Source organism: Brassica napus, chromosome A6 (assembly GCF_020379485.1).
Source record: "Brassica napus cultivar Da-Ae chromosome A6, Da-Ae, whole genome shotgun sequence".
Classification (NCBI taxonomy): domain Eukaryota; kingdom Viridiplantae; phylum Streptophyta; class Magnoliopsida; order Brassicales; family Brassicaceae; genus Brassica; species Brassica napus.
Window position 1 is genome coordinate 10,204,798 of NC_063439.1, and position 15,822 is coordinate 10,220,619.

The 15,822-nt window shown below is 28.9% G+C and overlaps 1 protein-coding gene and 1 pseudogene across 1 annotated transcript; both read left to right on the top strand.

Moving 5' to 3' along the window:
• The first annotated feature begins 1,144 nt into the window (after positions 1-1,144).
• LOC125609929 lies at positions 1,145-9,127 on the top strand (annotated as a pseudogene).
• A 264-nt stretch (positions 9,128-9,391) lies between these two features.
• Positions 9,392-12,019, top strand: LOC106350111 (remorin 1.4). Its single transcript, XM_048782609.1, has 5 exons — positions 9,392-9,570; positions 9,848-9,889; positions 11,196-11,283; positions 11,447-11,528; positions 11,679-12,019. Exons 1-5 carry the CDS (start codon positions 9,450-9,452, stop codon positions 11,871-11,873), a joined length of 528 nt encoding a protein of 175 aa, XP_048638566.1. The 5' UTR covers positions 9,392-9,449; the 3' UTR covers positions 11,874-12,019.
• Positions 12,020-15,822: the final 3,803 nt, after the last annotated feature.

Here is a 15,822-nt window from a genome sequence, read left to right on the forward strand (position 1 = left end):
ACATGTGTTTCCAACTTATAAACTATTTGAATGGAGCTCCGACTTATTAGTTACATATGTTTTTCCTTTAAAATTATATATTCTAATCACGAGACATTAAACTAATCTTTAGTTTTCCCTATTATATGTCACAACGATGAAAAAATCAGAACGTTGAACACAAATCTGTGGTGCAGTTTCTTATATGCTTGAGCAACAAAAGAGGTTAGTTTAAAATGATGTGTTGATCTTTTAATTAAAGCATCACAGATATTGAGCGTATATTTTTAGTATATAAAGAGAAGAAAAAAAAGTGCAAGATTAGTTATTCACAAAGTTGTTTAATTATTAGTGATTAAATAGAATATTCGCGTGATTGCATTTTTATCTAAACTGAAATCGTTGATAAATTAAAAAGATGCTTTTCTTTTTGGAGAATGTGAAATAAGAAGACATAATTGGTATTTTCATTAACAAAAAATTGAAGAAGACACGGCATGTATAGCCATGAATCTGATCGTCATTTTCATCATGGAGGGCCAATCATGGAAGCCAGTTTTAGACACAACAAGCCCAGTAAAAATTCAACTTTGCCTCAAGAAATTTAAGAGGTAATATACATAAACATAAATTTTTAAATTCTTTTGAATTTTTATTTTAAATTTTACTAAATATTTATGATCTCTAAAGTTTCAGAAACTGCCTTATTAAAATGACGCATCAGTTTCAAGTTCATTTTATTAGCACTCAAATTTCTACTACCTACAAAATGAATCTTTCATTTACATGACGCATATCTTTTTTTCTTCGACATTTTATGTTTGTTTTAGATTATGAATCGGTTTCCTTCCTGTTAAACATCTTCTTGCCATTTGAATTACCAATATTAGAACACTCCTGTTTGATAAATTAAGTTTTGAAATAAAAAAAATATACAAAATTTTAAAACAAATTTTAACCAAAAACTCGGTATTTTTTATTCGGCTAACAAATCTAAAAAATAAAATATACAAACCGGCGCGTAGCGCCGGAATACCACTAGTTTATTATTATAAGACACAGTTTACTCTCTTGTAGACATCCACCTAGATAAGTCACTTCCTCTCATGGCGACACGTGTCGAGTGTTTTGTCAAAACTCTGTGTTTCATTAAACCTGAATCGTGATGGGCTTCTTCGTCTTTTTCGTGTTGCGCTCTCAGTATCGTGTTCTGTCCTCAAACGATGAAAGTCGCCCTATAACCCTAATTGCATCTCTGAAACCAACGGTGTTCTCCTTCGTTCTCAGACTAGCTAAAGCAACAATAGTGTTTTTGGGAGGGGTTGTGTGAAACGAAGCTTCATGATGATTGATGAATCTCTGTATCTAGCCGTTTTCGTGTCTTTTTGTCTGTGTTCTTCTCCTTGGTACCGTTACAGATGCATTGATTCGTTCCCATTAAAGACATTCTTAACTCCTTCAACCCATCCCGATCACGATTCCTTATTCAGTGAATTTGCTCTCTACAGCTAAAAAAGGTAAACTTTCATCCCATAAACGTCATCTTCAGAAATCCTAATAACCCTTGAAACTTTTTCCCTTTTAGATTCAGGTCGACATTGAAACCAAACTCAAGGAAGAGAATGTTGATCCCAACAGGTAATAGCAAGGAGTCTCAAGCTTCGTTGTCTCATACTGTCATACAGCTTCCAATTCAAAGGCTTCTTTTATTCTATTTCAAAATCTCTCTCTCTTTTGCCTCTGACTATAAAGAGAGTTCTTCTTTATGGATTTGTGAACCGTGTGTATAGTTTACCCCAAGATATTCTCTTGAGATGTTGATTTGAGGTTTGTGATCAGGTTTCAGGAGATATTGTTGGGTCCACGAGAAGCAAGCATAATTAAGTTGGACGCAGTAAAAACGTAATATAGAAGTGTGATGGTAAATGTGATTATAAGGATGACGCAAAGCCTCCTGAGCCACCCAAATATTTCATTCATGTTAGAGCTAGAAGTGGTAAGACAACAAATAGCCACAGCCTTACTGAAAGAGAACTTTCTCCTTAGAGAAACCAGTTTTTTTTTGTCCATTATTCTATTCAACTTTCCAATGTTGATGTTTGTGTTTGGTTATCAGGCAAGAAGAGAAAAGATCAGCTAGAAGATGACTTTACTTCTGGATATGGTTCGTGGTTGCAACTAGCTAACAGGAAAGCAGTTATGCTTGATGAACTCATAGAATATGTGCAGTCCTTGCAGAGACAAGTGGAGGTATAACCCCGTATTCTATGTAATATTGCTTGAAAATTGGATTTAAACTCTTCGTAAGATATGAAACATTTGGTTTGTTTTTCTTCAGTTCTTGTCCATGAAGCTGGCTACTATAAATCCAAGGGTGGAGTTTAATCCTATTACTGCTTTATCCACAGAGGTAAAAGAAATATACTTTTGAAGCTGAGATAATACAATTTTGCTATATATGTTGTGTATCAATAATGTGTTGCATATGGATGTATGTATGTATAGGTGATTCAACCGGGAGAGTCGTTAACACAGTCTCTTTACGCAACAGCCTGCTCAGAGTAAACACTTCCATCAGAATACTATTCTCTTGCCAAGAACATGCCTAGATTCTCAGACATTCAATTCCCCTCCAGCAATGGATTTGTTCAAGCTAAGGTAATTGTCATAGATTCTGGAGATGTATTTAAAACACCACATGCTCAAATTTTTTGTTGTGTTGCTAAAGAGAAGATTTAGAGCCTAATAAACCATGTGTTGTTTTGTCTTCTTATTAAAACAGGTTTTCGCAGAGCAAATTGTGAGGAAGCTTTGGTTCATTTGTCTTCTCTTTCTCTCATCGTATAGCTGTAGAGCATCTTTAGTATATATTTAATCTTTGATTTCTAATTTCATTCGATTCATATTCACAATTTCGTTGGTCTGAAACCAGTTTTCAGATGCTTATCCATGTTCACTTCCATAAATATTTGTCTCTATTTATTGTTTTGCAGTATTTTATTTAATTTTTTATTAGTTTTTATTTGGAACACAACACCACTCTATAGGTTTTGACCATTCTACTTGGATCTTCATCCACTTCACTGATAAAAACACACAAATACAAATTGAGAAAGCTTTAGAGCATTTAAAAGCCCCGTGTGAAAGACCCAACATGTTTGTTCGGCAAGACCTATATCATTTGCGACTGATCTAACGGGAAAAATTAGAAAATTTAAATCATTTGAGATAAAAGTGTATATCTTGATCATTTAAAAGCGTATATCTTGCCGTTCAATATCATGATCGAGTTATATATATGGTAAGAACACGTTGCATAGAATCCATATCAGTTGACTTTTTATCGTTCCAAGTTAAACTCTATCCCAAATTTGATATAAATTAGAGAAAGTCATGTATTATGAATTCTCCCTCCTTGAGTTTCACAAAACTGTAATATCTCTCATCGAAGGGTTTTATCAAGAAGATTTCATGTCGGCCCAGATAAAGAAAAAATGTTAATTAAGATATCTGATATAGTTAGATCAATAAATCTATTTTATCACTAAACCAAAAAGAACCGATTTATATTTGGAGACGATAATTCAGTTATTCTAAAGCTATTAAAAATCTGTTGTAGATAAAATTATTTTTTCCATACAAGCTTGAATGAACAAGATAAAAGATATTTTGGTCATACCGAAAATTTAATTAACTTTTTATCCATGTAGCTTGATTTTTTAAATATAATTTTCAGTTATGATAATTCAAAAATATGAGTACAAATAATCTTAGTTTTTTCATCATGAATAAAAAAAAAATTCATTCACATATGTATCAATAAGACATATGTGACGTCAAATGAATAGACACAATAATTAATAAATTTTACTGATCTTCAATTGGACATATGTAAAATATAACTTAATTCGATAAAATAGTAATAACATAACTTTTGTATAAACATAAACAAATCATCTTTTAAAAAAATGAATTCATCTTTCTTTTTAAAAATTTTACTACTCTGATGTTTTCACTGAACTACAAATAAAAGATATTTATATACTATCATCAAATTCAACACACATTATATATCAAATAACTTAATTAAGTAGATAAAATTTAACTAACATATAGTATCATAAAGTTAATTTTTTTTGAAGACAGAAACAACTATTGTAAGCAAGCAAAATATATTTTATCACATATAAATCTCTCGCCTAAAACTTTCTAAAAAAAAGAAAAACATTACCATACACATTTCTTGCAAATGAAAACCTAAAAAATAAATTACAAAATCATAATAAAAAAAACCTAGATCACAAGTAAAGCATATCCCGCCCGTAGGGCGGACCGACCCTAGTTTAACTTTAAACACTGAGGAGCAAACGAATTGGAACATGAATAAAATAAAACATATCCCCTATATATTATTTGAGAAGCATTGCAATATTTTTTTGTAGCCACGTGTCATCACTAGAATGATTTTTAGAATCCTTAGAGAAATAGGTTGGTCCATTTAAATATATAATAAACTTTTTATTAAACCACAATAAATACATTATTAATGTGATTCATTATTTCCTTAAATAAGATTACGGAATTGCCTAATGGCTAAAATATATATGACAATTAATGATTTTGAATAATAAAGATTTGATAAAAATAAGTGTGTATTATAATTATATTTGTTTAATTTTAAGCTATTAAATTAAATTAATCAATCATAGTAACCATATAATAAAAAATTTAAAAATATTTATATATTATATTTTGAATTTTGAATTTTTAAAAACGAGTATAAATTACTAAAACTGTTAAAAGTTTCACATTCAAATTTTGTGATCTATGATTTAAAACTTTTGTTACGACATGATACAAATAATTGAAAAATAATATAAGTTGAAAGTCTCATTTAATAAGTATCAAAAATAAAATATGTATAAATATATGTATCATATTAAATTAAAATATATACCATATAAAATACATAAGTATCGTAATTTTGAAATTTACTTTGAACATTTTTTTGATAAAAAATTTGAAAAAATATTGACAACTTAATTTTTTAAAATATTATAAATTACTTAAACCATTATTCCCACAGTGAAAATTTTGTTATCACTAATTTAGACTTTTTTGCTATAACAGTACAAATGATAAAAAAAAATATGAGCAAAAAGCATCATCTAATAAATATTAATATTAACATATACCATATATATACCATATATATGTTACTATCATTTAAATTTAATTATATATCATATCAAATAGAAAAAAATATTTTTTCGATTTATTAAATTTATTTATATGTTTGCACCAATTTAATTAAATAAGTAGTAGATAATTACTTTTTAATTATTCAATATATATTTATTATTTCATAATATGCTATAAACATATAATATATAAAATAATTTATATATATAATGTTCATTCCGCGCAAGGCGCGGATCTTAACCTAGTAGAAGTTATTCGAAACACTAAAGTATGGAGTATGGTTCTTTTTTTGAAACTAATGGAGTATGGTTTTTATGAGGATATGAACTCAGTTAATATGCAGGCGAATATATATAAGACTATAAGAGAGTCGAGAAATCAAAAGAGAGCTTTTAAAGCATCTTAGAAAATCAATAATACGATAGACAATAGAATACTGATGATAATAATCTATATATATATATATATATATATATATCTATACTATTATTTGCGAAGTAAATTTTTAGAATCGAGCTCTCACGTTAAAAGTTAGAGCGGTTAATATCGTTGTTACCCTTGATAAATTTTTATATATAATAATTTAATTAAAAACGAATTTTATATTAATAATATTAAATTTCTAAAAAGATAATTCTCATATATTTTGTTGTTATCTTGAAATAATATTTTATATTTCTAAAAAATAAGATAATACTTATATATTGTGTTGTTATCTTTAAATAATATTTTATTATAAAAATTAAGCTATAAAACAATATATAATTAAATATTAAGAGCACTTAATATCGTTGTTACCTTTAATGAATTTTAATATATAATAATTTAATTAAAAACGAATTTTATATTAATAATATTAAATTTCTAAAAAGATAATTCTCATATATTTTGTTGTTATCTTGAAATCATATTTTATATTTCTAAAAAATAAGATAATATTTTTATTATAAAAATTAAGATATAAAATAATATATAATTAAATACTAATGAAGAAAAAACATCTGTATAAAAATATATTCTAAAACATTTCTAATATATGAGTGTTTTAAAAAATTCAACACAATAATTAGTATATATATTTTAATGAAATTTTCGGTGATATATAAATTATTTTATCTTTTGTATAAACTTGTTAAGAATATAAATAATAACTTAACATATTGTTTTTGAATTAACAAAATATAAAATAATAAATATCTGTAAGAATATTATGCCCGCATGTGCGGGCAAGACACCTAGTATTATTATACTATTATTTGCGAAGTAATTTTTAGCAACAGAGCTCTCACGTTGAAAGTTAGAGCGGTTAATATCTATACTACCCTTAATGAATTTTATATATTATTAATTATATAATCAAAAACGAATTTTTCTTAATAATATTAACTTTTCTTAAAATAAGATAATTCTTATATATTTTGTTGTTATCTTAAAATATATTTTTAATTATAAAATTTAAAAATAAAATATAAAACAATTATAATAAATTCAGTGGTTAAAGTCAATGTTATCTTTAATAAATTTTAATTAAACATACATATTTAATTAGATTTTTTTCATATATATATATATGTTTGATTTAATTTCTTTATAAACATAAATAATAAGTTATTATGCTGGTTTTTGAATTAATAAAAATAAAATAATAAATATTTGTAAAACGATTAAGTCCGCATATGCGGGCAAGACACCTAGTCATCAAATAAAACGGGAATAAAACTAAAACTTGCATAAATTTTTGAAAGAAAACATCTTAGAAAATTAAAAAAGATATATCATTATACTAAAAAATATGACCAAGTTCTTAAATATTATTATTAGTTGGGTGCATTTTAGCAACTTGTGTAAACAATAATGGTCGTGCTTTACAATAAGATGATAACATATGTTTCTTATTCTGTCACGAATAATTGTATCAAAGACAATCCTGCCAGAGGCCATTGAAGTTAATCAGACAGCGTTTATCAAGGGGCGCCTATTGCTTGAGAATGTCCTCCTTGCTTCAGAATTGGTAAACGGGTACCATAGGACCTCCAACTCCAACAGATCCACAGTGAAGTTTGACATCTCGAAAGCCTTTGATACCGTCAAATGGTCGTTCATCACTTCTGTTTTGCAAGCTATGGGCCTACCTCTGCAGTTTATCCTCTGGATTAAGGTTTGTATTTCAACGGCTGCTTTTTCTGTCTCCGTGAACGGTAGTCTGGAAGGTTTCTTTACAAGTGCTAGGGGTATACGACAGGGATGCTCTCTGTCACCATACCTCTACGTTATCTTGAATAATGTCCTCTCTAAGATGTTAAATAAAGCTGCGGAAGAGCATCAGTTTGGTTATCATCCCCAATGTAAAGAAGTGAGACTCACTCATCTATGCTTCGCTGATGACATTCTAGTTTTCACTGATGGTTCTGTTGGTTCGCTAAGAGGAGTTCTGAGGGTGATGGAGCAGTTTGCAACTATCTCGGGGCTTCATATCAACACCTCAAAGTCATCTATATTTGCTACAGGTCAACACATAAACCCTGTGCTAAGTGAAGCCGTGAGTTTGGGGATAACAGTGGGAAGTTTACCAGTCAAGTACTTGGGTATGCCGCTTACTACCAAAGCTTTAACAAAGCAAGACTACGAGCCATTGATAGACAAGGTCAGAGGCAGAATGTTATCTTGGAGGAACAAGTATTTATCCTATGCGGGGAGGCTACAGTTGATCAAATCAGTCATTACAAGTATTGTAAACTTTTGGAGTCAAGCTTTTATTCTTCCTAAAGCTTGTTTGGATACAATTGAAAGCATGTGCAGCGCTTTTTTGTGGTCTGGCTCTCCAACACAGACGCACAAAGCCAAGGTGGCTTGGGAGGATCTCTGTTGTCCTAAAGAGGAGGGTGGTCTTGGCATCAGGAAGTTGCGGGATTCATCAAAGGTTTTTGCGCTAAGTTTAATTTGGAGGATTTTTTCGAATTCAAGCTCTCTATGGGTTTCTTGGATTCAACACTACTTACTGCGCCAGAATTCGTTTTGGGAAGTAAGGGAGGATGGGAAAGGATCTTGGATCTGGAGGAAGCTTCTCAAGTTGAGAGAGTTGGCTTATCAATTCATCCGGTTTGAGATTAACGATGGTCACACTGCATTTTTTTGGCATGATGACTGGTTGCAGATGGGGAGACTCATGGATATCACGGGTGATGTGGGTACGTACTACCTTGGGGTTGCGAGAACCGCCCGAGTTAGTGAAGCAGTTCTGGGTCAGCAATGGAACATCAGAGGTCACAGGAGTAGGCATTACCATGCACTTCATGACCGTATCCAGAATGAAAGGGTACCACTTGATGAACATGGTAGAGACGTGGTGCTTTGGAAGCATGATGAGAACACATATAAACCGCACTTCTCTTCTAGTAGAACTTGGGATCAAATACGGGTGAAGAAGAATAAGGTGGTATGGAGCAAGAGTGTTTGGTTTTCACAGGGCGTTCCTAGATACTCTTTTATTGTTTGGCTGGCAATAAAGGATCGACTATCAACTGGAGTGCGTATGAGGGCGTGGGGCATTCAGCAAGGTTGCTTGATGTGTGGAGAAAGGGATGAGTCGAGGGACCATATCTTTTTTGCTTGTCCCTTTACTTTCACTGTCTGGAATAGACTTGCAGGACGGCTGTGTGGGCGACGGATCAATCCTGACTGGAGTCTTACTCTGCAATTTGTCACCAGAAACACTCTTAGCAGCTTGGACAAGATACTAGTCCAAATGCTGTTTCAGACATGCATCTATTACATGTGGAAGGAGAGGAACGATCGTAGACATCAGAAAGGTTATCACAGTACAGAGCAAGCTATCCGAATCATCGACAAGGCCATACGGAACCGAATCAGTTCTCTTCGATACAAACCTGATCATAAGCTAGCCGGGTTGATGCAGCGTTGGTTTGAGGTTTTTGATAACACATAGGTCTTTTCGAGCATTTTCTTTGTATAGCTCATAGCTTATAGTTTTCTCACCCAATGTAAATGCATATTCTTTACTTGATCAATAAATTTCACATTTCATCAAAAAAAAATAATTGTATCAAAGCAGAAAAGAATTAGAAAGTCATTATATGCCAACGAGAGACAGGACATTGCTTAATCCAGCTCAGTTTTCGTATCTACAGTTAATCTCACAATCTCTATTAAATAGTCGAATCCCTATTTCATCCTCACATTTAACAAAAAGAGTTCTAAAGATTATTCTTCGGTCGTAATATAATAACCAGTAGCTACCACAATACGACATGACTCAAGAGGAGCAGAAGAAAAACGTAACAGAGCCAAAAACCGCCGTGTCAAACCCTTCACCACCGTCCTCGGAGGAGAAGACCGATGATTCCAAAGCTCTTGTTCTCATCGTTGCAAGTAAGAAAATTATTTAAACTTCAAAGAAAAAGATATACTTAAATCAGTATTATTTGTTTATATCTCAAATCTTTATAGCTAACGAAAATTTATACTTGATTATTATTTATTTTCTCTTTTTTTTGTTCACAACAATTTAGAAAGCTATGTAGTTTCTATTAGTTTTTAAATTGTCGTTAAATTCCTGTTATCAGCCCAAATAGTTTTCGGCAAAATATTATTTTTTTCTCTAAATTTTGGGAGCAAGAATTTTAATCTTTTTAATTAAACGTTGCAGAAGAACCTGTGGAAGAGAAGAAAGAAGGTTCAGTTAACCGAGGTAATTAGAGAATAAGATCATGTTTGTTACATGATCAAGAAATTAAAAAAAAATACATTCTTATAGGGGAATAGATACTCGGCCAATTTAACTTTATATATTTTCAGTAACTTACCGCATTAATTATTGAGAAATTACCACAAATATCACATTCATAATACCACTTTTCATGTTTACACTAATCACTTTTACCTTCACTTTTAATGAAAAGTAAAAGACAGTTATACCCTTAGGGTTAACTAATCTAGATTTAGAGTTTAGAGTTGAGGGTTGGGGTAGGGTTTTTAGAATATGAAATTTAGGATTCTAATAAATATATAAATAAATACTTAAAAAATATATAAAAATTTTTAAAATATAGTTTCAAACATAATTTTCGTTTTTCAAAAAGAAATTTGAAAAAAAATCGAAAAAAAATCGAAAAAACAAATTTCAAAAAAGAAAATTTATAAAAAAGTTCGAATTTGAAAAAGTATAATTCGAAAACATAAAAAAAATTACTTTTTTTTATTTTTTTTATTTAAATAATGATTTATTATATATATAATAACAAGGGTATAAGAGTCTTTTGCCACTTAATGAAGAAGATATTTTTGAAAATGTCTCTTTAGTGGTGGTAAAAATGAAAAGTGGTACCGTGAAAGTGGTAAACATGTAATTTTCCCTTAATTATTTGTTTCTAAGTTTTTTGGGAAATTACCACAAATAGCACATTCATAGTGCCACTTTTCATGTTTACACTAACCACTTTTACCTTCACTTTTAATGAAAGGTAAAAGATAATTATACCCTTAGGATTAACTAATCAACACTTAAAGTTTAGAGTTGAGGGGTGGGTAAGGTTTTAGGAATGTGAAATTTAGGATTCTAATAAATATATAAATAAATACTTAAAAATATATAAATTTTTTTTAAAAAATAGTTTCAAACATAATTTTCCTTTTTCAAAAAGAAATTTGAAAAAAAAATATAAAAAATTCGAAAAAAAAATTAAAAAAAGATTTAGAAAAAAGTTCAAATTTGAAAAAGTATAATTCGAAAACATAAAAAAAAACAAATTTTACTTTTTTATTTTTTTTTATTTTTATTTTTTGTTTAAATAATTATTTATTATATATATAAATAACAAGGACATAAGAGTCTTTTGCCACATAATAAAAAATATATTTTTGAAAATGTCTTTTTAGTAGTGGTAAAAATGAAAAGTGGTACCATGAAAGTGGTAAACATTGTAATTTCCCCAAGTTTTTTTTCTGCATTTTCTGATTATTTTTGGGTGTATGTGTGTAAAATAAATGGTGAGAAGATGATGTTTTGGCTAAACTCGAGACAGAAAAGAGGATGTCTCTCATCAAAGCTTGGGAAGAGGCTGAGAAATCCAAAGTGGAGAACAAGTGAGTTTTTTTTTTTTTCATCAAAGAATTGAGTTCTTCTTTTTGTGAGCAAAAACAAAAGAGAAAATGAAGTTTAAGGCCTTTAATGAATTTATGAAACTTTTGGTTTGTTTTTCTCTACGTATGTATATAATCTAACTTGATAACTTTATATATGACGCAGAGCTCAGAAGAAGCTTTCTTCAGTTGGAGCTTGGGAAAACAGCAAGAAAGCATCTGCGGAAGCTGAGCTAAAAAAAATAGAGGTAAATATTTTATCAAAAAAATAAGATCTAGGTAAATAGGATTATTATTTATACTTGTAATATTTTGTTCTTTTATTTTTTTTTACATAAAATGATAGCACTTGTTAGATTTCTTCTAATTTAAGTCCCTTGAAATCGGAATGATAACAGGAACAACTCATTAAGAAGAAGGCCGAGTACGCAGAGCAAATGAAGAACAAAATAGTTCAAATTCACAAAGAAGCTGAAGAGAAGAGAGCCATGACCGAAGCTAAGCGTGGGGAAGAGATTCTCAAGGCCGAGGAAATGGCTGCAAAGTACCGAGCCACAGGAACTGCCCCAACAAAATTATTTGGCTGCTTTTGAGTTATGTGGATTTTGATGTTGCTTTCATGTATTTTTTGTTTTGCTTTCACGGCTGTCGTCATTAATTTTAAAAGAGTAAGAAAGGTTTCTTTGTGGTTTAGGTAGTTGGTGCTGGTTTAATTTGGCAATATACACTCTTAATGTCACGGCTTGTTATGGGGTTAATGTGTATGCACATTTGTTGCATTGGAAGGTTTTAAAAATAAAGAATGCACTAGGATAAGACTTGCGCCTTGCGCATGGTAAATTTGTATGAAAATTATTTAAGAAATATGGTATGAAAAATAAAATTTATATTATTGATCGAATTAATATTTTTAGCCCTTAAACAATTTTTAAAAAACTTTTTTGTTAATTACATAATTTGTTTACTAATGAACTGATCTAATTTTTTAAAATATTTTAGGTCAAAAAATTATTTATCATATACAAATCTAACGTTTAGGCCGAAGAATCTCATGCCTACTATTTGGTTACAATGAAACTATGTCAGCTCGGTTTTATATCATGATTCAAAAATTTAAAAGTTAATTATGATTATGAGAAGTTTACGTTCACGTGCCAATCCTATCTATCTTCGATATGTTTCTCCTCTTTGTGTCATTTTAGTTATTGCTCGATATAAATATATATTTTTTGAGTTTATTCTTATTTCTTTCTTTTATTTTGGCCTGAGATTTAGAAAATGTTTAAGATTCAAATTATTAAAGAGATACATACTTAGGTTAAGATTTGCGTCTTGTGCAAAATAAATCTTTTATATTTATTACTTATTTTATAATTTTCTGCATATTATGAAATAATAAAATAATAATTATATATTAAATAACTAAGAAATCAGTTACTATTATCTAATAAATTGACTTTCACATATAAATCAAATGACCATTCTTGTTTATTCGCAATTATTTTAGGATAAATAAATCAAAACAATCAATTTTATCTATCGTATATGATATATATTTAAATTTAAACGATATAAAGTATGTATATATATATATATTTAAAATAAACACCTATTAAAATAAAATTATTTATTTATATGATTTTATTATCATTGTATCTTATTATAGAAAAAAATTTAAACATTGATCACAAAAGCTTATGTGAGACTTTTAACAGTTTTAGTAATTTATACTCGTTTAAAAAAAATCAAAATACAACATATACAAACAAATCTAAATTTTTAATATATGATTAATATAATTGTGTAATTTATTTTAATAATAAAGAATTAAAAAAAATGATAGAAAATATACATATTATTAGCAAATCTTCATTATTTAAATTCATTAATTACTATATATATCATAATCATATTAGGTAATTCCAGAGGTTAAATTTAAGGAAATAACATATAATAAATTTTAATTTGATAAATGAATGGTCCATAATGGTCATAATGTATAATATAACATTCCCTAGCAATTTAATTTTGGACTAACAAAATATTTAATTGATTTTCAAGCCGCCACCTAAACAAATTAATATTCCAATTACGTGACAGTTCAACATGATTTTTTTTTAATTAGTACAAACTACAAGTTCTAAACTTTTTAAATGTTTCTCTATTTATATATAGGGGATGTTAAACCATTGATCAATAATTTTTAACATAATAGTTTTAACAGTTTTAGTAATTTTGTCATTTTTTTAAATTCATAATATAACATATATGAAAAATATATATTTTAATTTTATAGCTAACTTTATTGTTTAATTTATTTTAATAATGTAAAATTAAACAAAAACGATGGTTGAGATATAAATTGTTATCAAATCTTTATTATTAGAATCATTAATTCTCATATATATATATTAGTCATATTTGGTAATTCTGTAGCTTTTATTTAAGGAAATAAAAGAAAATATTAATTGTATATTTTATTTAATTTTATGATTAGTTTAATGAAAAGTATAATACATACTTAATTGGACCAACATATTTTCTAAAGATTATGAATTTCATTCTAGTGATGACACGTGGCTACACTTGATGGTTGTAATATTTCTCAATTAATATATAAGGGATTGGATTTTTTTTCCATTGGAAGGTTTTAATCCTTTTATTCAAGGCTTTATTCGTGAACTAGCCATATTTGGAGAAGAAATTAAGTAAATGTCATTGATTTTGCCATAATGTAGAAACTAACATTTAGCACATCTTTTATCCGGTTGTATCCTTAATAGTAATACTAGATTTTTGACCCGCGCTTTCAAAGCGCGGGTTTATTTTCCTTAAAATGTTTTTAAAAAATTTACAAATATTTAGTAAATGTGATATTTTCATATATTTGTGTTTAATTTTATAGAAAACTTAATTTTTTTTTATCTTTTTTTAGATTTTGATCCGCGCTTTGAAGACACAAAATAATTTTCCTTTTAAAATTTTATTTTAAAATATATTTGTAAACTGTAATTTGTTTCATAGATTTTATCTTTATTTATAATATAATTGTATTAATATAATTACGTTGATTATTTATATTTTTTGTTTTTAAATGATTATCTTTGTTTATAAAATAATAATAGATTTCTAATACGTCTACACAGAATTGGAGTAACATTACATCATCATGTTTTAAAAGGTTTCAAAACTTACTTTTTATGGAATATAATATAGGAATTGTATAGATTAGAGCGTGTAGTTAATATATGTAATGTTGCCCAAGTTATTCTTTAATCTGTTTATTGGAGTTTAGGAATTTGTTACAATATCAATTTCTAATTTTTTAAACAATAATAATATATAAACCATTGGTGATAATTGAAATAGGAAATTAACTTAAGTTTTTTTTAATTATTTTCATTGATTAATCAACTAAGTTTAATTTGTTTGTTCATGCTTTAATATTTTTGTATTGCTCTCAAATGAGATTCGGAAAAAGTTCTTGTTTGTTTGCAGTGCCTAGAATTTGATATTTTTCTGAAACAGTATAATAAAAGCGTCTGTTATACGTACGACATGTCCACCGATACACTATTCTTAATGAAAAACTGAGAGTATACATCGGTAAAAACTGACTAACAGGCCCGGCTTAAGAAGTACACGGGCCCTGTGCCATATTATTTTTTTCTTTGTAAAACAATAACTAAAAAAACAGGGCCCTAATTAGTAAAGAAAATTAGACCCTTCCTATATAAAAACTAAAAAAATAGGACCCTAAATAATAAAGAAAATTTTATAAAAAATGTGGGAACCTGAGCATTTGCACCATGTGCACTACCCTAGAGCCGGCACTGCTGACTAACCTCCCAATCAAATTTCCATGGAATCTATCCAGAGAACAAACCTCTGCCTACTGGTTAGCCCCTTGAACATCTTGTTAACATCTTATTGTCTGCAACAACAGGGAACTTTTCTCCATACTCTTTACCCATTTAGTTTACATTTTTTTTCGCTATGCTATTAGTAAAAGTTCCTTCCAATGAAATATGAATACATAAACAACCCGCTATATATTTCCTTGTTATCATAATAAGACTTGGACTGAAAGATGCATTCTTTAATTAACCAGCCATGTATTATACATAATACAACTATGTTCAAAACTCGCAAAACCGTATAGCACGATAAACAACCATCAACCCATAATAAGGACCTCCCATAAATTATTGCATCCCATAGACCTTTGATCGTTGAGAAACCTATATATTGAATGAAGGGTGTACCATGTGTCCATCAAAAACTCATGTAATATATACCAAGATAGACCACCCGATTTCCTTTCTTGTACTTCCTTTGAGATACTATGTATCCACAAAAACCTGGGACCTTTTAGTTTTTTTTTTTTGCAACCTCTTGTTCCTTGTATATATGACTCTACATCCCGCTTAACGTGAACCCCAAGACCCCATGAACACATATAAAGTGTTTAATAGAATAAGAAAAAAAGTACCAACCATAGTGAATCAAGTGAGAGAACTCTATATGCTTGTAAACACCAGA